Source organism: Sparassis crispa, assembly GCF_003851025.1.
Source record: "Sparassis crispa DNA, contig_000007F, whole genome shotgun sequence".
Lineage (NCBI taxonomy): Eukaryota > Fungi > Basidiomycota > Agaricomycetes > Polyporales > Sparassidaceae > Sparassis > Sparassis crispa.
The window spans coordinates 1,800,191-1,824,204 of record NW_020939754.1 but is presented as its reverse complement, the minus strand read 5'-3'; the positions used below and the strand labels follow the sequence as shown (position 1 = coordinate 1,824,204).

General features: G+C 50.6%; 9 protein-coding genes across 9 annotated transcripts; 7 read left to right on the top strand and 2 right to left on the bottom strand.

The window, feature by feature from the left end:
• Window positions 1–12: 12 nt before the first annotated feature.
• On the top strand, window positions 13–974 carry SCP_0806150 (hypothetical protein; the record flags this gene model as incomplete). The annotated part of the gene is made up of 4 exons (XM_027761203.1): window positions 13–138; window positions 221–299; window positions 358–483; window positions 538–974. The coding sequence occupies 4 exons, from the start codon at window positions 13–15 to the stop codon at window positions 972–974; spliced, it is 768 nt and encodes a 255-aa protein (XP_027617004.1).
• Window positions 975–2,353: 1,379 nt separating this feature from the next.
• Window positions 2,354–3,465, bottom strand: SCP_0806140 (hypothetical protein; the record flags this gene model as incomplete). The annotated part of the gene is made up of 4 exons (XM_027761202.1): window positions 2,354–2,599; window positions 2,655–3,100; window positions 3,161–3,232; window positions 3,285–3,465. The coding sequence occupies 4 exons, from the start codon at window positions 3,463–3,465 to the stop codon at window positions 2,354–2,356; spliced, it is 945 nt and encodes a 314-aa protein (XP_027617003.1).
• Window positions 3,466–5,033: 1,568 nt separating this feature from the next.
• On the top strand, window positions 5,034–6,113 carry SCP_0806130 (putative protein-S-isoprenylcysteine O-methyltransferase; the record flags this gene model as incomplete). Its single annotated transcript, XM_027761201.1, has 4 exons — window positions 5,034–5,138; window positions 5,270–5,307; window positions 5,360–5,522; window positions 5,574–6,113. The coding sequence occupies 4 exons, from the start codon at window positions 5,034–5,036 to the stop codon at window positions 6,111–6,113; spliced, it is 846 nt and encodes a 281-aa protein (XP_027617002.1).
• Window positions 6,114–7,909: 1,796 nt separating this feature from the next.
• On the top strand, window positions 7,910–8,505 carry SCP_0806120 (hypothetical protein; the record flags this gene model as incomplete). The annotated part of the gene is made up of 3 exons (XM_027761200.1): window positions 7,910–7,922; window positions 7,982–8,175; window positions 8,227–8,505. The coding sequence occupies 3 exons, from the start codon at window positions 7,910–7,912 to the stop codon at window positions 8,503–8,505; spliced, it is 486 nt and encodes a 161-aa protein (XP_027617001.1).
• A 2,197-nt stretch (window positions 8,506–10,702) lies between these two features.
• Window positions 10,703–15,485, top strand: SCP_0806110 (hypothetical protein; the record flags this gene model as incomplete). The annotated part of the gene is made up of 24 exons (XM_027761199.1): window positions 10,703–10,804; window positions 10,861–11,261; window positions 11,319–11,505; window positions 11,567–12,069; window positions 12,122–12,458; window positions 12,517–12,552; window positions 12,614–12,626; window positions 12,679–12,734; window positions 12,801–12,939; window positions 13,010–13,016; window positions 13,068–13,262; window positions 13,316–13,337; window positions 13,389–13,457; window positions 13,511–13,556; window positions 13,613–13,648; window positions 13,696–13,837; window positions 13,889–14,264; window positions 14,325–14,534; window positions 14,586–14,598; window positions 14,654–14,678; window positions 14,734–14,846; window positions 14,911–15,021; window positions 15,082–15,351; window positions 15,418–15,485. The coding sequence occupies 24 exons, from the start codon at window positions 10,703–10,705 to the stop codon at window positions 15,483–15,485; spliced, it is 3,477 nt and encodes a 1,158-aa protein (XP_027617000.1).
• Window positions 15,486–16,029: 544 nt separating this feature from the next.
• SCP_0806100 (hypothetical protein) lies at window positions 16,030–16,947 on the top strand (the record flags this gene model as incomplete). Its single annotated transcript, XM_027761198.1, has 1 exon — window positions 16,030–16,947. One exon carries the CDS (start codon window positions 16,030–16,032, stop codon window positions 16,945–16,947), a length of 918 nt encoding a protein of 305 aa, XP_027616999.1.
• Window positions 16,948–16,995: 48 nt separating this feature from the next.
• Window positions 16,996–17,607, top strand: SCP_0806090 (hypothetical protein; the record flags this gene model as incomplete). Its single annotated transcript, XM_027761197.1, has 1 exon — window positions 16,996–17,607. One exon carries the CDS (start codon window positions 16,996–16,998, stop codon window positions 17,605–17,607), a length of 612 nt encoding a protein of 203 aa, XP_027616998.1.
• A 664-nt stretch (window positions 17,608–18,271) lies between these two features.
• Window positions 18,272–21,819, top strand: SCP_0806080 (hypothetical protein; the record flags this gene model as incomplete). Its single annotated transcript, XM_027761196.1, has 14 exons — window positions 18,272–18,400; window positions 18,452–18,481; window positions 18,537–18,572; window positions 18,627–19,008; window positions 19,060–19,082; window positions 19,135–19,257; window positions 19,305–19,781; window positions 19,832–19,978; window positions 20,030–20,109; window positions 20,170–20,654; window positions 20,713–20,954; window positions 21,017–21,223; window positions 21,273–21,432; window positions 21,485–21,819. The coding sequence occupies 14 exons, from the start codon at window positions 18,272–18,274 to the stop codon at window positions 21,817–21,819; spliced, it is 2,856 nt and encodes a 951-aa protein (XP_027616997.1).
• A 440-nt stretch (window positions 21,820–22,259) lies between these two features.
• Window positions 22,260–23,801, bottom strand: SCP_0806070 (hypothetical protein; the record flags this gene model as incomplete). Its single annotated transcript, XM_027761195.1, has 1 exon — window positions 22,260–23,801. One exon carries the CDS (start codon window positions 23,799–23,801, stop codon window positions 22,260–22,262), a length of 1,542 nt encoding a protein of 513 aa, XP_027616996.1.
• Between the last annotated feature and the right edge of the window lie 213 nt (window positions 23,802–24,014).

The window sequence follows — 24,014 nt, the reverse complement described above, 5'->3', positions numbered from 1 at the left end:
CGTGAAATTTGAATGCCCAGAAGCAAAGAAGCAAATACGGGCTCTGTCTCAGCCCTGATCGCGCAGGAGACTGTCCCAGAGGGAATAGACAGTTTTGAACTACCGCGAAGTCTCGTTACCAGGATTGCTCGCAGCGCAGTGCGTACCTCTCCTTCCAACACACAAACGTGTTCCCAAAGTCATGTGAAACACTGGATGACACGTTGGCGGATGTTCACAGCTGCCAGACCACGTGAAGATTCAGAAGGAAGTTATACTCTCGATTGTCAAGTCGGCCACCGTCTTCATCAACTACCTCGGTATGACGATGGTTGATACTGTGGCATTCGAATGCTCACGCCGTTTGTGGCCTCACAGCTGCTACAGCGCACGATGTAGCGAGCTCGAAGCAGCACAAGAGCATCTCCGCCTCGGACGTGCTCAAAGGCCTCGAGCTCATCGAAATAGGCGACATGGTCGAGCTGCTCCAGCAGGAACTACTCGGTGCGTCTCCATCAAATCCAGTCTCCACTTACAAATAGCCAATTGGCTTCGCAGTATATCGCGAGATTCAGAAGGCGGACAAGAACAAACGCGGCGGGGGCAGCGTTGCAAGCGTCAAGGGTAAGGCACGCGAGTCCGAGCAGACGTCTATCTCTGCCGCTTCGGCGAAGTCCAAGGGCAGGGGGAAAGAGAGGGAAAAGGGGCCGACCATCACCATCTCTCGCCCGCAGGCGCGTGCCTCCGCTCCTGGGCCTGCTACAGAATTCGAGCAGGGCGAGGAGACGGATGGCGACCTAAGGCCAGAACATGACACCGAGCTGGACCAGGTCGGAGACCCTGACGACGAGGAGATGCTCGACTACTCGGAAGTTCAGGAAGATGCCTATGAGGAAGGCAGAGAGGATGCTGGAGAGATCGAGGATGTGATGGTAGTGGAAGAAGAAGAGCAAACGCGAGATGCACGTGGGCTGGAGGAGGCCGATTATGATTGACTTTGGCGAGCAGCATAGCATGCGGACTCGAGTGCACTATGATTGAATTCATTCAGAGCACCCGAGGTACGTACGATCTCTATTCGCACAGCTCTAGTATATGTACATGCAATACTACTGCTATGCAAAGATGTACTCTTCGAGCTCGCGCCTCATTCGCCATCAGATTAATGGTCAAGGATGATCACCGAGCCCTTTGTTATGCGACTAGAGTGGCTGTAATGAGCTACATCTTATAGTGCAAGAGGGCAGTTCGTTGTCCACCAATGATGGTGGGTCGTTCTCATTGGATGTTTTCAAGCTATTGCTGATCAAAGACAGAGAAAATGGAATGAAGACAGGGGCATCAAATCATTGCTTCTTGGACTTCACGCATGTCTACCGGTCGGACCACAAGGGCACGCGGTCCACATAACACGATTTCTAGCTACCATGTTTCCACAGCGATATCACGGCTGCTTGTCCAGAACAGTCAATTTCAGAAGTGAGGACGAGCTGGAAAGACTTACTACAACTGTCCACTTTAAATGAGACCGAGGCTTCGGAGATAGTTGGCAACCTTGTGAGCAGCAGGCACAGCCTCCGCCGCTACAATGGCCGCAGAGACATATTGACGGAAACTTTGGGATGATCGAGCACGCTAATATCTATCGCAGGGCAAGAGCGCCGCCAAATTTCCCTGACTCCACGTCAGTGTCCGCCTTCTGGGAACAGCCGCTGAGCAAGCGAAGTTAAGCCATCGCCAGAAGGTGTGAGTGCTGAAAGACTCGGCTAAACGTGAAACCACCGATGAAGTGCTAGGGGAAATTGCGATATTACTAGTACAGAACAGCCACAAGCTTTGCGTCTTAAAGTACGTGCGAGCTACCTCGAGTAAGCCAAAGGGTCGGGGATCCGATGCAGGAATATATTCGACCTATGATGTAACTACTTCGCGGTCATGTGATGACGTGCGACGCGACCGTGACACAAAACACGAGTGTAACACTGCTCTCCGACAAATTGGTATAAGATACGTCAGTCACCACCATACAAAGCAAATTGAAAGACGACCTTAGCTGGAAAATGAAATAAACAGCTGCTCTGCAACAACCTACATACTTCGTCTTCTACCAAAGTTCCTAGATTGTAAACCAATTCACGGGTATCTGCAAAAAGAACACAAGCACAAGAACACACTGGCACAAAGCAGACACAAAGCAACACAAAGCCGACAGACAGAGCAAAACATACAATAGTGCGTTAAATTCCTGATAAACATGCCTTTGAAACAGTTGTTGTGTTCGGCCCCCCATGCTGAACATCAGAATTCACAATAATGATAAGTAGAGATTTGACGATGAGCGGGAACGACTTACAACAGTTCTGACTGCATTCCACTAGACATTGTTGAAGCCCGTGACGTAGTTGGCGATTTTCTGGACTCGAGTAGCAAGCACATCCGTCGCCTGAATCCCAAAGTCCTGGTTATAAAACCGTATCAGACGGAGGATCTTTGCGTGGTCGAGTTCGCTAGTATCTATCATGGCCGATAGAACGGAACCGACTTCCCCAACTGGCACATCAGGAATAGCGACATTGCCTCGGACGAGCCCCTGAGCAAGCTCCAGGCCATCCCCAACAATCTGTCAAGGGAGAGTGAGATAAAATGCACTACAGGTTGTCTTCAAATGAACTTACAACTTTCTGTGGTGCAGCGTATCTGACAGAACCGGTGTTCGTACGCAGCTGACGTTCATTCCGGCTCATAATGGCAAAATTGTCCTGGCGAGCCCCAATTTGGGGGAGTAATCCCAAGCGAGCCTCCATTCGGGCGAGAGTGTCCGTGATAGTCTTCATTTGATGTTGAGACTCAGTGTGAGCCTGCGCAACCTTTTGGTCAAGCGAGACCAGGCGACCTTCCATGGAGGCCAGGCGAGTTTCCACGGAGTCAAGGCGAATTTCCATGGAGTCCAGGCGAGTTTCCATGGAGCCCAGGCGAGTTTCCATGGAGTCCAGGCGAGTTTCCATGGAGTTCAGGCGAGTTTCTACGGAGTTCAGGCGACCTTCCATGGTGTCCAGGCGAACGTCGATGCGATCCAGCCGAGCATCGACACCTGTGATATCACGGAACTTAGATTGAGAGGCTGAAAATGAATATCATCAGTTGAATAATTGAGGAGTTTTTGGTGAATGCGACAACAAACTGATGTCACGCAGAGTATGGACCTGGTCCTTGGCAGTTTGAACGACATCCTCAGTTATGGATTCCTCGTGATCTTCAGGACGAGATGTCAGCGATGGACTCTGAAAATCAAATAACTCTTGTACCTCTCGTGCTCTTGAGAACACGAACAATATCTTCTGCCCGTTTTACTGTGACGGGCGTGATCTCGCTGTCTCGAGGAACTTCGAGGTCCAGTGACAGCTTGGTAACAAGCGGGGTGGGAATATTAGGATGGAAACTCGCTACAGAAGCAATCACAAAGGGTGCTCGAATGACTTCAGCCATGGTAGATGGAGGTAGTGGAGAGGGTCTGGAAGGTCCACAGTTGTGGTCGAACCAAAGTTCAAGTTGATTGTTGAACGTTTGAACCACGTAGAACACGATCACATGACAATAACTGATATCGTTCCGCGCGTCGCGTGCCACCTTGTGTGTGCCGAAATTAGCGCTGTTGTGTAAGATTTAAGTATAGGCACGGAAGCATCGTTGGCGCCCCGAGTCGGCACTTGAGCGAGACCTACACAGTGGAATGATAAGACCCTCATCGAATAAGTATGTCCCTCCCTACTTTCCCTGCTCTCGCCTTGGCACTCGTCGCGACCTCTGGCCTTATGTAAATGGAGTGTTAAAAATATCTCAACATTTTGTACGCAAGATCGCGCGGGCATCCTTCACAGGAAAGGTTGCGGTGTTGTGCAGGGCATGATTGGCTTTCAAACCATATAAAATTCAAGTATAATGAGGGAACACCGTGTCCACAGAGCGGAGTGCGAGCAATCAGTGTTGTGCCGGTCGACCTCTGGTTTACACGGTCGATGTGTCGACTTTGCGACTAGTCGACGTAGACTTTCGGTCAACATTTTTTGGTGAACTGTCCCACGTTCCGCGACTGTTCGGCATTAATTCCCATTGGCGGGCGACAGAAAATCATGTGATGAGACCAGCCACGCCAGTCACATGCTGGATCCTGAGTGCCGCGCTGTGCCACAACGCAAAGTGCAGCAGCGGCATCGCTCTCCACAACAAGTTATTGCACTGTTCGGTCCCCAGACCAACAGTCCTGGATGTGTCTTGTGTGTCCTAAAACAAAATTTGCTGGTAGTACATATCATCAAGTTGGAGAGGCTATTTTTTTTTGCTGCTTGCCACCTCGGCGGTGGTTCAGCCACACAGCCTTTGCCATAAAAGGCGAAAAGTCGGCGGTCGACAGTCGACTGTGTCAACTAGTCGACAAAGTCGACGGTCGGCACGACCGATGTCAACTAGTTTGCGACCGGCACAACACTGCGAGCAACTGCAAACTCTGATCTAGCCGAGACGCAGGTCTAAAATAAGACACCTGCTGAAGCGATCAAAGTAGGGAAAGTGGTAGGGAGGGACATAATTGAACAAGGCATAAGGTCGCGGACACCGCACTCCCATGATGCATCTCGTCAGACGTGGCCGTCTGCACCAGTTTGGCATCAACACATGTAATGGCTCGCCTCTTCTACCTTCCTGTGGTGGAACTTGATAGTGGACTTGCCTTCCGTGTCAAGTGTTGACGCGTTGACAGGTTGCGTCATGGCCAACATAACGTGTAAGACTCCTTTCCGATAAGGATATCGGTTGCTCATCTATTATTTCCAGACAGGTAGTCGCAAGATCAATCTTTTTCAACAGTTGCCTTAATTCTTCAGCTGCAGATAATATTCGCACGTAGCCACCGACTTCATTCAAACAAAGTGCAAGGCGAGGGAAACGGTGCGTCCTACAGAACGACCCTGCGTAAGCAGCGTTACGGCGGCTGGCTCTCACTTACGCTGTGAATACTACAGTAGTACGGCGGTTCACATCTCGAGAAGACAGCCGGCATGCAACGCGCTCTGAAGTCGGTGACAATTACCCCTGCTAAACTCTCCATCGAATTGTATCGGGCGCATGCCGGATTTGCCGTTTTCACTTCCATAGTCACATTGGTGTCCTTCTATTGACTGCGAATAGGATTCTTCGGCCAACAAATATCCGGAGGAAAATTCTTCTTGAAGACATGAGCCAGCATATCTCTAATTTCCCATGTCTCCTTCGTTCCCAACAGGGCGACGGCTAGGAAGCTGGAGAAGGCTTGCGTATATATACCGTGAGCAGGTCAGTGTAACATGCCAGTCGATATGTTCCTCACTTCTGTTCCCCTTCTCAGCACTCCTCTTTTGAAGATACCCTTGTTAGCATCTAATGCAGTCTTCATCGTCATTGGCTCGACGTCTCCCAATCCGCCTCCTAAACCCTCGGAACTGTCGAAGTATGGCAGACAAGATAGTATATCGCGCGGGAATTTCAATGCCTTGCTCCACATTATAAAGGTATTCCTTCTATGATCTGTCTCTCGCAATATTTGACATGGATTATTTAAGTCCGTGGCGGTCATTACAGCAGTGGCTGAGATCGCTGTCATTCTCGCCCAGGAATATCCCTCTCTCTCTGGGCATATATCCCTCCTTCCACTGTCGCCTAGCAGCGGCGTGCGTGTCACGAACACATTTGTCGCAAGCGGGACATTGATAAGCATGGGCGGTCTCATCCGCTGGTGGTGCTATCGCACACTCGGACGGTTCTTCACATACGAGCTCTCTGTGAAGGAGGAACATCAGCTCGTTACAGTTGGGCCGTATTCCATCGTCCGGCACCCGAGCTACACTGGCGGGATTATGCAGACGATCGGCGTCGTCTTGTGGTCTCTCGACCCTGGTTCGTGGTGGTCGAATTTAGGCAGATTCAGTGTGACCGCACGGAATATCTGTGTGGTCTTGTGGCTGAGCTTCTGGATCATCTTTGCTGTTTCCGGAGTGAGCAGGCTGTCGAAGGAAGATAGGATCCTGAAGAAGGAGTTCGGTGATCAATGGGAGAAGTGGTCTAGGATCACTCCGTACAAACTCATCCCGTTCGTCTATTAATTGTAACGGACACATGGACTGATCCTGTTCTTAGTAGTGGCTGCTTATCGTGTGTGTACGAGTTGTTAGTCCCTTTGTGTCTTCGGAATATAGGCCTCAAAACGTCTAAATATGTCCTTCATTCACACCTGCGTCCAACCATCTGCTTCCTCCGCAAGATGTGAGAGTTCGGCCGTAACGAGGTATGCTACCGAGTAATACCGACTCCCTGACTCGGCCGCTCCGTCATGCAGCTCCTGCAAAATGCTGTAATAGTTTGCACTGGCAGATGTGGGTCATCCCGCATCATCTTAAACGTAAAGTCATCAACATGTGCTAACTCTTACACGCAATTTTTATGTGTTACAGATATACCACTATAACCGGTTGGCTTCGAGTGTCAACACCGAATGAATATTGGCTTGGTGAATTATTATGCGCACTGCAGTCAGCAGCCTCGGATTCTTCGGGGCCGATTTTGGAGAAGACGAACTTTGTAAGTCAAAGTCACACCTGACAGAAGGATCGGACAATGGTAAAGCAGGATGCCGCAGTGATTCCTTCGACATCTTTCCCATGTATCTCTGCAGCCCCTCAACCCATCAAAACCGGGTGCATGAACGTGGACCACTAAATCGACGTGTCAGCGGCGGTGTTGATAAGCAGACCATCATCAAGTTCACAGTATCATCTCCTGCAATGTCCGACCGATCCATGACGTCCAAGTGTATACAAAGTGCACACTCGGAATGACACGTTTACAAAACTATGAACCTCTCCTGAAATCCATCACAGGCGGCGGCAACAAATATTCTCACTCCACACATACGCTTAAGAGAAAATTTGATGCGCCGAGTGAATACTGGCACAAATAGCAGCTGAGCGCTGACGCGCCATTCGCGACCCTCAGGCGCGTCACGAAGGGCACTGTCGCCATCGTAGAGCGGATGTGAAGTCTGCGGCGCTCTCTGCAAGGCGAGTAGTGTCGCCCGATGTTGCTTCAGTCGTGTGGCCACCTATGAAAATGTCAACTCACTCGTCAATTAATGAACATTGAGATTCACATGTAGTAAGTATAATGCACAAAGCTGAATATGGAGTTACTATAACACCGGCCCACATCCTGACTCGCGGATCTCCAACCACTTGCGGAGCCCATTGTCCGGGACGCGAGGAACCTCGCCGACATAGCCAGGCCTACATGGAGGTGCGCAAGCGCCTCGTGTTCAAGCTGGACCACAGGAACAGGTATAGGTCAAGTTAGCAACAAACAGAAGACAACTTCAGCAGATAATACATAGAGTAGTGATCTGTCTGCCGCACCCAACTTGGACCAGACAGAAAGGCCAGCCAGGTGTGCTCCATGGTCTCGGCATGCAGCGACCTTGGCCAACGACAGCATCGAGTAGGCGATCGGTCATGGAGGGAGATTTGGTGGTGCAGTGACAGTATGTGTCAGAGTATTAGGATTGAGCATGTCCAGCCCTAGATCTGATTCCGATTCCCTAAAGAATCGGTTATCAGTCTGTGCACGTATGGTGGTTGCTGACATAAAGTTGCACCTGCGCCGCATATAGTAATTTTCTCTTAGAATGGTTATCCGCTTTTTTTACTTTCCGTCTTTAGGCCACCCGATTCACTTCGGGTTTCCCGCTTCCTGTTCAAGATTTTCGCAACACAAAGTCGGCCGGCATTCCTTGAAAGTTTGTTTCCGATGAAAGACTGGAGGAGGACCGATGGCTAGGGGTGATTGTCTGCATCTCTGCACCCATCCTCTATCTTCTCGCAGCTGCATTCACTCTTCACGTAGATTCTGTATGCTGCATAGATGTGAGTGTGCCTGATACTTCCTCCCTCCTTCTCTCCCTTGCTGATGTCGACACTTGCAGCTTTGGATTTATATCCTCTCCTCATCGTAGACAATAAACCAGCTACTGTGTGGCTCGTCGGAGAAGTCGACTCATCTTGGTTCAAACTTCGCGGTGAACCCTTGGCCGTTGTGAGCATCAAGATCGGTTCAAACACTTCAGATGTTTTGAAAGCGTCACGCTTCCAGAGCACCGGGAGTGGAGAGTATGCTTCTGTATGTTGAATTTCTTCTTTTCAACAAATATTTGTTATTCATTGCTTTAAGGTGGAAGCCTTCCAAGACGTATTTGATGCCGACACCAAGTTCGGCCCCAGGAACACTATGAGACAGATGCATGCCACGGACATCCACAAAAATGATCTCGTCCTGGTCGAATGTAACGTCACTCATTGGAGGGTCGATGCTAAAGGTAAGGCTTCATACGAGAAGGGCTGGACCAAGTGGCGGACAGGTTTCGAACTCGTCACTATAGCGCGTCTGTATGATGGGCCCCAGGAGATTAGAGCTGTTGTCCCGCGCGCGGAAGTTTCATCATTCATCTAAATAGCCTCTATCTTATATGAGCCTGTGCTACTGCTTGTAATCTGCGCTACCTACGTTTATTTTCTTCCCCACTATTCGCTTGCAGTGATTGCCACCGTAAATTTACATGGCTTGACTACGGGATTTTCTTGTATACTATTACTATGACTACCGCCTTATCACATGTCACTCTCGCAGAAATCGATGCTGTGAATATACGTGGGGGGACTAGGGAATCGGACATGGTGTGCGAATGCAGCGCCGCTCACCCACAAGTTAAGTTTCGCCCGATATGGGAGTCATGCCAGGTATCACCAATGTTGCAAGCACAGGAAGCATTACCACTTTTATCCATTGGAAATAACCTGGCAAAAAGCATGGAAATCAATAATATATTTTCAGAGGAACCTCGAGAAAAAAGTGAGAAAAGAACAAAACATTCTCACAGTTTTTTCCCTTGGAAATAAGTTGCCTACCATATCAGGCAGCTGGACATGACAGGACATGACAGGACATGACAGGACATGCCAAAACCCAGGCAAAATTACCATATTTGGCGACCAACTTATTTCCAGTGGAAAAACTGCGGAAATGCTTTGTTCTTTTACACATTTTTTCCTCATGTTTTTCCCGCAGTATAACTTTGTTGATTTCCACACATTTTTCCAAGTTATTTCCTCGGGAAAAAAGGAGTTATGCGTCCTGTGAAGGGGAGGCTGCCGAGAGGATGCAACAGGCGCCCTTGTCTTCTCACTTGTGAGAGTCCGCGTATTCGACCTTTTTTCTTACGGGGAGACTCCGCCTGGAGTCTTGCAGATGCCGTGCTTTCGGTGTGCATCTGCGCGAGTTTCGTTCGTTGTCACTTCCGCGTAGCTTCATTAATTGGTTGGCTTCGGTGTCTTCGCCGCTTCGGTCGGAGCCTTCGGTTTCTTCCAATCGATGCTAGCTCTGCATTCAAGCACCGTAAATATTCTGAGCTTACTTTCACAAGTAAAAGCACTAATACATACTCGGCTATTCAGAAGAGCTGACAGTGGGGACAGGAATAGCGAGCGCAGTGACCTTTGCAACGTTCGGCATCGAGACGCGTCATCTGCCCAACTGCGGTCTCTTCTGACAAGACCATAGGCATCGGGGTACTGACGAACAGGTGGTTGCCCGTCTTTCTCGGGAAGTGCCTGCTCTTCTGGTGGAAGATATACTACGCGAAACTTCCGAGAGTGAACGTGCCTAATCGGGTCGTTGAACTGCAACGTGAAGATCAGTGATAGCCAGAGGAACAATGGCAGCGGAAGAACAAGCCATGTCGTATAGGGGCGTGATCTCCTTTGGAATAATAGTGGTGATCTCAATCAAGAACTTGTCTTTGCACCTAGCACTTAGTGGTGGATTCTGCTTCGTTGCCCGCAACATGACTACGCAAACTGAACATGGCTGAATTCAAGCAAAACGGTACAATTCGCGTACCATGAACTTCCACAGTACTTCCGGGCTCCACTCTGTCTAGCACGCAGTACATCTGGAGAATGTCCACATCACGCCTACCAGCAACGAAATAACTCTACACACCTTTGGAGCGATGGTTTTGACCTTGAATGCAATGGGTTGCGCATTGTAGTTTGAGATGGTGGGCGACCTCCTGACATGGTCGGTGAGGGTTCCTGGACAGCATCACACAATAATGTCGGCGAGAACTTAAGCAGTGTACGACACGCTGTCAAAACCGAGAAAGCTGCTAGGGTGGAGTACGATCGCCATTTTGCAGAGGGAATGAGGCGAGTGATGTTCAAACAATTGCTGACCTGAGATATATAATCGGAGGCTGGTGCACCCGCGCTACAAGTTTGGTTATGCGCTCGAGGTTTCCGACTTTCCGAGTCCATCTTCCCTTGCCGCGCTCCCGGCTCCGTACGTCCGTGAACGGCCCGACACGGGCCGTTCACAGAAAGATCTTGCGAGAATTTCTCCGCCCTGCTTACATGCGGGCGCCGGGTCCCAAAGCGCGACCGAGCGCGCCACCGAGAACGCGTCGGGAGGAGTGGGCGATGTTACTCAACGCTGGGAGTTCAGGCGGGCGTGACAGACGGGCTGAGCTAGCGATGACCTGTCACGCCGATCGTAATGCATTCGTGAGTCACGTATACCCCTTACTACCTTGAGCTTGATTTTGTTCAACTTCAGAACTGAATAATCCCCTGTGCTGTTGGATCCACTTGAGATGGACAGCATCACTCGAGGGCATGTTGTGTCTCTACCGCCCGAGCTGATCACTAAGTGCCTTATCTATGTTGACGGCGATGAGCTGTCTTCATGTAAGCTGGTGAGTGCATTGACAGATAGTCATTGAGGATGTATGCACATTTTTTCGACTCCTAGGTCTGTAAATTGTTCTGTGCTGTGGTAGAATCTTCCGTGCAGCTCCGCTATAACATTGAACTGGCTGCCGATGGCTTCATCGATGGCTCATCCTGTTCTCTGGCGACTACGGATCGGCTTGATATGCTCCTCGAACGACGTAGGAGATGGCTACACCTGGATTGGTCACAAACGCTTTCTGCGAGGGACCGTAGTAGGACGGCTACTCCTATGCGATGCTATGACATGGTCCAGGGTCTCCTCATTGAAAGAATTTCGCAGAGGCAGCTGCTTCTTACATCCCTTCCATCGCATGCGAATCCTACACTTAAGCTCGCCGAGAGATCCGTAGAACACATCGTGGCGAACTTTGCCGTGGATCCCTCGCAGGATCTACTTGTTCTCTTGGACGCTGAAGGCTGGTGCGCATTATAATTTTTATATTTTACGACTGTGTCTGATTGCACACTGTTATGCAGTGTTCGTCTACGCACGCTATCATCGAACTCGGTACACCCTTTGGCCCAACTTGGAACACTTCCGGGACGCCTTACAAATCTCTCGTTTGAGTCACTCCAGATCGCGGGTGATCTTGTTGGCCTCTTCTCCCCGCGTAGTGAATACACACTCAGAATTTGGAATTGGCACACTGGTAGTATTATTCTCGTAAGTATTTCGGACCGGTCGTTCTTGTGTACTTGCACTTACGAGCCTTTATTTTATATAGGAAGAACACGAGAGTAGTCTCATTTTCGTCCCAACGTCGTTCATATTCCTATCCAGCCGTGTCTTACTTCTCAGTGACAAGCCGAACTCTGGGTCCCTCGTCCTCTTTGCATTCACTGATGCCCAGGTCGCGTCCACTACTCCGCTAACGTTTTCAACCTTCCATCCCGTCGCCATTCTCAATCTCCCGCTGGTGCGCGACAAATATATCATCGGAAATATGTCACTGGGTATTGCACCGCTTCTCGCAGGAGTCATTCCCGGAGTGCCATTCGCTACATCTCCCGCGGAGCGTATTATTGTCATGCAACTGTCATACCTAGCATCAAACAGGCGACAGGTCTCAGGCGCTTTTTCGGGGTTTGTCCATTGCCGGTACTTGTTGTCATTCGTCTCGTCTTCGTTGGATGGGCAGATCCAAGCACGGGTCGTTCCATGGGACGAGTGGGGTCCTAAGAACACACGTATTGCGATGTTACCTGTGTATGGAAACACCTTCGAAAGGTATGTGACGTGATTCCAAGTCCGTTGTGTTATTGACGTAGGTCGGTGTCAGATACACGAGCGGGCAGAGAGTTGTTCTTCGATCGAGCGTCGTCAACTCAGTAGCCCGCCACATCTATGTGCTCGACTTCAACGTCCATCCCCGTCACTTGTCTGCTATGATCCATGACGATGCTGGAGGCCCGTCTTATGAACCACAAACTGATCGGTATGGTAACAGGGGCGGCAAAGGAAAGTTTACTCTAGTAAGGGAACCTGCTCGCCTCAGAGGTGCCCCCTTCAAGCAGGATGTGGTGACTTCCTTGCCTTACGTGCAGTCCTCCAGAGGGATGAATTCTTTTGAAAACAATGGGTACATGATCGACGAAGAGAGGCTCATTGAGGTAAAGGTGAGTAGCCAGTATAGTTAAGGTGGTCTCACGCTGAGCTTCATGTGATGACCCATAGTTTGGGACGTTCAACGACAACGTAGAGGGCATCAATGTCCACGTGTTCTGACCTGTCACCTTGCTCTGCGCTAGGCGCTTCGTCCGTCTTCGCTTAGATAGGCTATCAGTGTGCTTGGCTTCGGTGGGCATTTCCAACCTTATCCGTAGCTCCATATTCTAGATCATCAGGGGCGTGAAAAATTGAACATTGTGACTTGGTTGCCCTCTCCTGAGATAGTGCGTGGTGCTATAGTGTTGGTGTTTTGATTCAGTGATATCTACTTTCCCGGACTCGCGATTCAGGCCCTCGGGGTTCTTCGTGAACCCAGCATTCTCAAACATACGATCTGCGACTACTCAGGCTCCCGGGAACTCGGAGGAGGGCTTCATACATGCACAGCCCTCATGCTCTCGATCCGCGACAATGAGATAGGATACTTCTGTCACGTACGGGAAGATAGATCCTCCAACGATGATTGGAGGGAGGATCCTCAAGATTCCATGACCACCAGATGTCAGGTCGGTGAGAGATACCAGCGCGTCTATGATCTATCTAACGATCACACGCAGGCGTCTATCATGGCTCGGGCGTTATCCTTTCATATATTGCTCACCTCCCCACGCTCGCTTCTCGTTCTTTTCGCTCTCGACGGCCATGGCGGACTCAATAAGCTTACGGGAAGTCAAGGTCGCTGCGGGAACGGTCATGGAGGCTGGTGCCGATGAAGCCGAGTTAGCGAGGATGGGGTACAAGCAAGAATTGAAGTGAGTATTGTCTGATCGCATGACTGGACATGAGAGTTGAATCGTGTGCGCAGGCGCGACTTGAGTCTCTTGCAAGTATGTGATGATGCGCATCGCATTGGTTACATTGACACCTGGTAACGATAGAATTTCGGTATCTCCTTCTCGATCATCAGCGTTATCACTGGTATACCCTCGCTCTTCCTTTATGGTCTGGTGCGTCCTAAACATGTCAGTATCAGTTCCAAACATGATGTTTTATGAAACAGAATACAGGTGGTCCTGCTGTCATGGTGTGGGGCTGGATTGTTGTCGGTATGTGCTCAGTGCACATTCGCTGCCACGCGTTTCCTCACATGACCCATGGACAGCCTGCTTCACCATTCTTGTAGGGCTCGCAATGGCTGGTATGCAAACTGTTTCTAGTCCCTGCGCCAATTCTTACTTCTCCCAGAGGTGTGCAGCGCACATCCCACGAGTGGTGGTCCATACTTCTGGTCCGCCATGCTCTCCAAGCCAGAGAACGCTGCCTTTGCGTCATGGATAACGGGCTGGTTTAATTTGCTTGGGCAAGTTGCTGTCACAACTGGTATCAGGTGAGTCGGGAACTCTTCAACTACAAATCTACTCGCTGACTTATCTCGGAGCTTCGCGTGCTCCACTTTCATCGGCACCGTCTCCACTTTCGGAACTAACTTCGTGCCGACCGCGAAAACCAATATCGGAATGTATGCAGCCGTCCTCGTCGCGCAAGGTCTCATCAACACATTTGGAGTACACCTGCTGAAGTACCTCAACAATATCTCGGTATACTGGCACGCGTTAGGGACGACGGCGCTCGTGATTACAATTCTTGCGAAGGCGCCGACGCATCAGTCCGGGCACTTCGTGTTTCAGACATTTATTGATGGCACAGGCGTGGGCGGTCCAGGTTGGAGCGAGCGCGCGAGCCCGGCGTACGTTACAGTCATCGGTATCCTAATGGCGCAGTATACTCTGACGGGCTTCGACGCATCGGCGCACGTCAGTGCAGACTCTCGCAGTTGTGAGGTATTCAAACGATGCTGACTTTGAAGAATGTAGATGACAGAAGAGACGCACAACGCTGCAATGTCCGGTCCGATAGGCATCATCATGGCTATTGGCGTCTCCGCCGTCCTTGGGTGGTTCCTTATCCTGGGTCTGCTCTTCTCTATCCAGGATCTCGCAACCACTGTCGCGTCCCCGACAGGCGAACCGGTGGCCCAGATACTCTTGGACGCCGTGGGAGAAAAGGGTGCGATTGTCCTAATGGTACAATGTTCCCACTCTTCTCAACGTCGTGTGGCTGACTCGTGCCGGTAGGTTATAATCATCGGTATGCATTTGTGTCGCGTGTCCTATTCACGCACATTAACAAATATATTCTACAGGTGCTATGTTCTGGTGTGGAACGTTGTAAGAAGTCTTTTCTGTTTTCCGTAGACCGACCACGTTAATCAGGTGCCTGCAGCTCCGTTACGTCTAATAGCAGGATGATGTATGCGTTCGCTCGGGACGGTGGGATACCCGGACATAAGTTCTTCCGCAAGGTTGATGTGAAGCGCAAATCTCCGGTGCGCACCGGTATGCAGTCTCCATATCTCATGCACAGTTTGTTTTTATTCAACGCTTAAATACTCATACCCAGTTTGGCTTGCATGTACGCTCAGCTTCATCCTCGGCTTGCCCAGTCTTGGAAGTTCCGTGGCTTTCTCCGCCGCGACAAGTATCGCTACAATCGGGCTGTACATCTCTTACGGTACGTCACTGTACTGTGGTAGTTGACTCAGTTGTTCAGAAACTGATGTCTCCCCTCAAGCGATACCCATTGCATTGCGCATTGTCTACGCCGACCGATTCGTCCGTGGGCCCTTCCATCTCGGCGCATTCTCGTTCCCAGTCGCGATCGCCGCGGTGGCCTGGATAGCGTTCATCACCATCGTCTTCATCCTGCCACAAGAGAACCCAGTGAACTCACAGACATTGAACTACTCTATAGTGGCGGTCGGGATTGTGCTCGTGTATAGCCTGGGCTTCTGGGTGCTGAGTGCGAGAAAGTGGTTCACGGGCCCGGTCAGACAGATCGCTGGTATGTCCTGATTTATCTTCCAGGTGACATACGGATAATCGTGGCTGATTTCATTGTTCCCTTCAGCGGAAGAGATGGGAATAGATGTTATGAATCCAGCAGAGGTGGAGAAAGTAGACGAAGGATCAACGTAGAGCTAACATGACACACTGGTGTATTTCTTACCATCACGATGTTGCTCTAGAGCACTGTACTCACTCCAAATATATAATTGACGAGTATTAGAGTCTCGTTTGTCGCCTATCGCCTACAGAGATTTCTACATGTCCTAATCAGGTAGTTGGTTGTCACGGTGGTGTCGCGTCCTGTCACATGGGAACCATATCTACTCCGAGGCGCCGGAGCCGCACTGGCAGCGCGCAAGTGCCAAAACGTTCAACAACTACTAGTAACGTAAGTATTCATTACATCCACACCTCAACCACATCTCAGTTCAACACAGAACCACTAGAGTCTTACAGAATTCAAGCTTCCATCTACCAGAACCTGAACCATTCCAAATTTCACGCATTTCAACCACTACTACTACTGTTGTGCTTGAAACTCACTGTTTATTGTTGGCTTTGACTCTGTAGGTCGTCGTGCATATTCGGCGTGAAATTAAATAAAGACTGATACTGTCCAGCGTTCGGTGTTGGAGGCTGATATTGTACGCCAGAAATTACGTTAGAGTTAGACATGGCAGGAGACCGCAAGAACGACACGGCGATCGCAGCAGAGAAAGCTCTTTGTCGTGTCGGAGCGCTCGGGTCAATGTCAACCAGCGCTGCAAGGACGCTTTCTGCAGAGCTGTTGGCCGGGATCTTTCACCTGCTCTCTGTTGATTGTGGGTACATGGAGTGGATACGGGTCCTCGAGGTTTGTCGTCGTTGGCGGACAGTGGGCCTAGGAGTGTCTGCCTTATGGACAGACATACACGTCGCAAAAAATCTCCCCTTTGTGAATTTTTGCTTGAAGAACTCCGGGGATATGCTGGTGAACATCTTCTCTGAGGAAGATGATGCTGTCTCGGATCTTGCTGGCGTCATTAATTCCATCTCTGCAATTGGCCTTAGAATCCGAAGCCTTCGGTGGGAATCATCAGATTTGGAGACTCTCGTTCAGAGTCTCGACTTCGACATGCCACGGCTCACTCAGCTCGCTCTCGGTGCTGAAAGCGGGCGGCGTCCGGACAAGAAATTCTTTTGGAATCCGAGATCCGATCAGTATCCGTCCCTTTGTTCTCTATCGTTGGCGGCAGTCGACATACAGTGGAGCTATCCCCCTTTCTCTTCCCTCGTCAACTTGCGACTTGCAAGGCTGACAAGGCCTGACACAGTGGACGAATTCCTGGATTTTTTGCAGATCTCGCCGGCCCTCGAGACGTTGCATGTAGATTATTCTGCGCCTAGTGTTGTGGAGAACTTGCAGATTATGGATTGGGTAGGTGAGGAGCCGGATATTCCGCCACCCACGCGAACTCTATCGCTTTTGAAGTTGCGACGGTTACATCTTGGAGATACAACATTCAATGTCAAGTGGTTGCTCTCGCATATGTCCATACCGACGGGCACCACTCTCTCATTCACCTACCCGCTCGAAGTGGGCGTTGACTAATACGTGGTCGTCGATACCGTTTCTCTAGCGGTCCCCAAGGACAACTTTATGTCACCGACTATTCGGCAGATAAATCATCTTCGCATCGACGTGAAAACAGGAGGTATTCTGCTGGACGGTTATGACCATAGCAATGATGATGCCGAACCTGGGGAGCCCAAATTGTCGATGAGATTCGACGACTACTTCGAACGGGATATCAGGTATCTCCTCGCTAACGTCATGCTCGAGATCTCGGACGTCTTCCGTTCCTCTCCCCTAATGACGCTGGTGGTCATAGGTGAAGAAGACTACATCAATGAGGACTTTCTGGACGTGAATGTATGGAGGACTACACTGTACAGCTTCCCCCTCCTAGAGCGCCTTGAATTCAGAGGCAGGCCCGTTACCATCGCCTTATTCGAGGCTCTCGGCTCAGCACCACCGCAGGGAGCAGACGCGATTCTTTGTCCTCGGCTAAAAAAGCTGTACCTAGACACAGAATATTCAGGAATCGGCAAAGTTACCATCACTGCGATGCATAACAGCCTTGCATACCGCCAAGCACAAGGCATGCGCCTGCAATATTTATCTCTGCGTCCGCAACTCCATATAAATAAGAGGGACTTGGCAAAACTCAATAGAGTGCCTGTCGGCACTCTTGATATGGAACTTTTCTAATGATTTGGTGGGTATTCATCGCTCTTAAACGGTCAGCGTAACTGATAAAGCACATCCCAGAAATATTTTATCACCCTCGTCCTTGTGCTCGTGTGATCGACTGCACTGAAAATCCAAACAGACGATATATGGAATTCGGGTAGTACTGGGTGGAAACGATCTTACGATCTTTCGTTCTGTTTGGTTTGTTAGTGTCAAAACACAAGATCACACTATGGTGTACGTAGTCTGCTACCAAGGCTGATATACTCTAATCTCTTTACATAACGATGCGTCCATTCGGGAGCATTCGAAACCAATGGACGTTGCACTAATACTCTGGATATAGGTGTGTGAGGAGGTGTATAAGTACTCCTCAATCTCATCTCTGTCATCCGCCAACGGCGTGTCACCAGCCTCATCTTCGCCGATTAATGGGCAGCTGGCCACCACAGCTACGCGTCCTGTGCAGATATCCATCTCTTGCTATGACAGACGAACACCTCAGGGAGGCGGTCAAGATATTGAGTGCTTCAGCACCGCTGATGACGCTCGCCTTGATACGGAAAAACAAGGAACGAGTGAAATTAGCGCCCAGCTGTCTGCTATACTATCACGTGATTATGTAGGCAGACGCGCTCAACATTGCGTTGCAAGCCAGCTCTCGACGAGTCCGACGACCGCGATGTCATCCGTGTCGAGCAAGATGTCACCTTCGTCGTCTCCGGTACCTTCCTCGCCTACGTCGTACATGACTGTGCCTACGAGGCCGACAACACCACCGTCAAGCCCTCCTGACTTGCATAATGTCGAGGTATGCGCAAATGTACCCGACGCGTCCAGCAATGGTACTGATTACTTGCAGGAGAACGGCCAAGCAGATGCTAATGACAAGGTAAGCATAATAGTTGACGCGCTCGTACAACGAGTTTTACACGTTTGCCATCCAGGCTAAAGATGAGGCCGAGGACGGCCAAGCCAACGAGGTATGTTAGCTTTCACTGTCTCTCTGTGAATAACTCCAACGCGCTTCATGAAAGGACACAGAAGCGCGCATGAAGATGCTCGATGAGCTGCTCAAAAAGTCTGCCGCTTATGTGTCTATCCTGAAGGAACAGATGGACAAGGTGCAGGTACACTACGGCAAGCGGCGCGCAGCAAAGCCAGAGCATGGGCATGAAGCTACACCCAGCTCAAAAAAGCGAAGGCGCAGTGGAGCGGAGGAGAATGATGAGCAGTCCACGAAGCGCAAGAAAACAGAGCAAGCCGGCCAAGCGGTCGTCGAGCGAAGCCAGGAGAGCAATGACGCGAACGCGTTTGTACAGCCTGCGTTGGTCACGGGCGCGACGTTGAGAGACTACCAGCTCGAGGGCGTCGCGTGGATGGTGGGTTTATACCAAAGCGGTATCTCTGGTATTTTAGGTGAGTTTACTGGGATAGCTTCAACACGAACACTGAATACTGTCGCCTCAGCGGATGAGATGGGATTAGGCAAGGTACGTGCCACTATCGCGATCTTGTCAGATGAAGTCTAACCTCACTTCGCAGACGCTACAGGCTATTGCGTTCCACGCATTCCTGCGGGAGCGCTCTGTGGCGCCGTTCCTAGTAGTCTGTCCGCTGAGCGTGCTGCAGAACTGGGTGGACGAGTTCCACCGCTTCACACCCGACGTAAGTAATCTCTTTATGCCTGAAGGAACTCGCTGACGCGCGTTCAGATCCCCGTGTGCATGTACCACGGAACGCCGGAGGAGCGGGCGGAGCTGCGGCGCACGCAGATGGTGTTCTCGGAGAGTGATATGGAGTATCAAGACAAGGCGTTCAGACGGTATGTGGCAAAGGAGTCAAAAGCGAAGCCTGGAGTTGCCAAGGGAAAGGGGAAGGTGGGAACAAAGTCTACGACAGAGGTGAAGACGCGGAAGAAGAGCAGTCGAGTCACGGCGAAGAGCAGAGCGCACACCGAGTCAGATGACCAGAAACCTAAAACGCGGGGAAAGAAGCGCGGTGGGGCGAAAAAGGCACCAACACGCACGCGCAAGGTGTTCGAGAGTGAGGACGAACGGGTAGAAGAAGATGAAGAGCCAATGGAAGTGGACGACAAGGCGGGTACATCCACAGTAACATCGCAGCCTTTGCCTCCGCACCAAAAGACAAACTTCCCAGTGGTGATCACCACGTACGAAATGATCATGAAGGCGAGTGCACATGATACCATTCTTGAAATGTGCTCTCATTGTCTTTGCAGGACCGTGCGCAGCTCGAGCGGTATGCGTGGGGCTTCATCGTCGTCGACGAGGGCCACAGGCTGAAGAACCTGCATTGCAAGCTCATGCGGGAGATCAAGAAGCTGAACGCGGCCGCTCGTATGGTGCTTACGGGCACGCCGTTGCATGTAAGTCTCCGCCTTCGAGCAGCGTGACTGGTGATGATAAAGGTACCCCAGAACAACCTGGCGGAGCTATGGGCACTCTTGAACTTCGTGCTGCCCGACCTCTTCACGGATTTGGACGCATTCGAGGAATGGTGAGCCTGATGTTGACTATGCCGTTGTGGTCGCTCAACGCTGCATGCTGCATGTAATAGGTTCGATTTGCCCATGCTGCAATCGAAGCTCTCTCCCACGCGCTCCGCGCAGCTCATCCATTCACTGCACGCCGTTCTCCGACCATTCCTTCTCCGCCGGCTCAAATCCGATGTAGAGACGGACCTCCCGCCGAAGAAAGAGTACGTCCTGTATGCACCGCTGAGCGAGCATCAGCGTGAAATCTACGATGCCATCGTGGACGGGACTTTACGTGCTCTCTTGGTGAAGGAGGCGGGTGGCAAAAGCACGTCTTTCAAGCCGGAGGAAGAGGACGAGGAAGAAGTGCCATTAAAGGTGCAGGCTGCACGAAAGGAGGCAAAGAGCAAGTACAGTGCGAGACTTCGTCAGAACAGACAGAGAAACTACTCTGTGGATGGTAGTGACGACGACTACTTTGAGAAACTCGAGTCGGGGCCGCAGAAGCCGAAGGCGACCGGGAAGAGTGCGGAAGACCTTGGGCGGGAATGGCAGCGGAAGTCCATGAGTACGTGTTCTCCTCTGCAGATCCAGTCATACTTATTGACCTGACACCTCCACTGTAGTGAAAAAAATAAATGGCATGAAGCTGCAAAACACCGTGATGCAACTACGAAAGGTGTGCTCCCACCCATTCCTCTTCGACTGGCCGGTGGACCCGAACACCCGTGCGCCCGTGCTCAACGAGGATCTGGTCTCGACGAGTGGGAAGATGATGGTGCTAGATCGACTGCTTGAAGAGCTATTCCGGAGGGACCACAAGGTGCTCTTATTCAGCCAATTCACAACAGTGTTGGACATTATTGAGGTCTGTCCTGTATCTCTGAGCTCTGACCTTCGCGGCTGAGCTCCTCACTTGGTCCCTTGTAGGACTGGGCTGTTGAATTGAAGGGGTGGCCTATCTGTCGTATCGACGGTTCAACTTCTATGACCGATCGTTGCGAGGAGGTTGATAGATTCGAGAAAAGTGGTGACACCTCCCACGCTCCCCGGCTCTTCCTCCTCAGCACTAGAGCTGGCGGACTTGGTCTCAACTTGGTCGCTGCGGATACAGTGATCTTCTACGACCAGGATTGGGTAGGTCTCGGTATTTCTACAAAGCTATCCCATTGACTGCCGTGCATAGAATCCTCAAATGGACCTGCAAGCGCAGGACCGTGCACATCGTATCGGGCAGACCAGACCTGTGCTCATATTTCGTCTGGTGAGCGCACACACGATCGAGGCAAAGATAATGGAACGCGCAACGGAGAAACGCAAACTCGAGGCGCTCGTCATTGCCAAAGGTGCTCTCTCTACCTCGGTATATTCTCCTCAATGGGCTAACACTATGCATAGGTCAATTTAAGACTCCAACGCTGGCTGTAGGACGCAGCAAGCCCGAGACAATGACAGAGATGGCAGCCTCTCTCCTAAGGCTCGAGGGTGAGAAGATACAGGTGGTGCCGAACACGGAGGCCGGCAAGGCAAGCGTCATCAGCGACGAGGAGCTCGACATGCTACTGGACCGCCGCCCCGAAGTGTTCGTTGATCGCGGTAAGGGGTGGACGTCTGCAGGTCAGGAGGCTCCCGAGGAGGCAGCTGTGAAGACGGCTAAGTTTGCTGTGTATGAGGCCCCCGTCCATGAGGCAGGTGACATGTTGGCTGGTATGATGGATGACGATGATGAGTAGCTATACCCCGTCGATTGTTTATACCTTGCATATTATAACGCTGTATCCAGTGCTTTTGAATGTTCTCCTGATAAGGTACGATCGTCGTATGTTTGGCCTTTGTTGCTGCGGATATCTTCTGTCAGAACTGCAATCAGCAGGAAGTTAAGGAAGCATCTGCGTCTCCGAAAACGTCTACTTAGGCTACCGCGACAACCTTCCGAGTTGAGAGTATCTATGACGGCTTCCTGGTCTTTGTATTCTCGCAAACCACGCTGTTCAAAACATCCGAAAATGGTCCTTCCAACGTCAATGTTGAGGATGGCGTGTATCATCGAATTCGAGTGGAATCTACCGTGCCGTGCTATTTAATAATGGTACATGTTTATAGATTTCGACAGTCCTAGAATGGAGGCTGTCACCTCAGAGGCCCTGCTGTCCAAAAGTAGTTACCCACTGAATTATTGGTCAAGTTCTATATCCAGAATACCGACAGCTACGCTTTTGAGATTTGCCAAGTCCTTCTTGTTTAGTCGGACTCGAGGACGCACGGAAAGTGACTCCAAACGCATCCCTTGGGCTTCGCGGTATGCAAGACCGGTATGCATCGCACTGACAGTGTCCTTCCACATCCCGGAGACAACATGTATCCTTTTCAGCTGTGGACAAATAATCTTCTCCTGTGTCTGCGGTGATGCCGGGGACGAACCGAGCGCCTTGAATAACCCTATGGTATCACCATTGTATTCAAGGTGCTCCAGTTGGGGAAAGCACTGGAGCGTCTTCCTCCAACTATTTTCATCCAAAGAAAGGTCGCCAGCGATTTCCAGAACCACTATAGGGGAGGAGCGGAAGACATGTCCGAGCTCTCGGAGGACACGAGGAAGGAGATATTCGATATCGCGCTCGAAGTCGTCTTCAAAACGCATTATCAACTTCGGTTTCTCGAGTTCGGTGCCACCGAATCCGTCGAGATATACCCCTCCCCTTTGGACAACGATTTTTAGTCGTTGTATCAGCGAAAGAATAGGCGACAAAGATCCGTCCTTCGGAATGGCCTGAGAGATGATGTCAACGTCGACGTACTCCTCTGTGCCAACCTCCAGAGGATAGATGAATGAGAGAGTCGTGCTGGAAGGTATGGATAGGTGCGAGAGCAACCACTTGACATTGAACGTAGTGTCTTGAAGGCGGAGCTGTTGCAACTTCGGAAGTGGTAGATTCCATGCTGGTGGAGGAATATCTGGCTCATCCTCACATACATCCATATCCTCTAGGTTCTTCACCAGACTGGGCGCAGAGTAGTCCACATGCAACGTCTCGAGGTTCGGAGAGGCTTGTAACAAATGCAGAAAATCGTCCATTGATTTAGGTCTTGTGAGCCTTCCCAGCTGCAGGCCGACAAGGGAGGTGAAGCTCAGGATGCTCCATTCCATATCAACCCCGGACAACGAGAGCGAACGGAGGCAAGGAAACAAATCGCGACTAGATTTCCAAACATGATCACGGACGACGTCGTCACCATTTTCGGCGCCGAGAGTAAGGTGGGTAAGGTGTGGCATGACGAAATTGAGACTCTGCACAAGAGCTTCTATGCCTTCGGCCTCCCAGCGCAAGCTGCGGATTCTATGAGCATGAGTGGCGACATAAGCGATGATGTCAGTAAGATCCGGGATGATATCGTCCTCCTCGGCGAAGACATTGACCAACATGCTTCCTGAGCGCCGCAAACAGATGTTCATGAAAGAGAGACCGTGGATTAAGTTGATGTTTGTCCACAACGCGTGCGTCCTTAGGCCCACCAACCGCCAGTGACGACAAACTTTGAGGACCCCCGTCCACTCCAGATCTTCGACGACTTCGACAGAGAAGAGGTAAAATATCCTTGAAAGGAGCTCTGCAGAGAGTGCGCTCGCAGAACCTGTTGCTATTGATTCGCGTAGTTCGGTGCCGCTACGAGCATTAGGCGCGTTCATCTTTTTGTTTTTGTGACCTCCGGGCATATTAACCGTTGCGAGTGCCTGCAACGGGACAAATTTAAACCCCAATTTTGGTTTTTCAGAATGCATTTAAACTCACTGGGTTAAGCACCGAGTTCCATTCCGATACTATCGCCGTAAAAGCGTCGAATCTGGAAAATAGAAGCTGGAAGTGCGACGTAACTGTCTAGTTAGTACAATATATAATAAGATATAGAACAACGTACGGTGATAGTT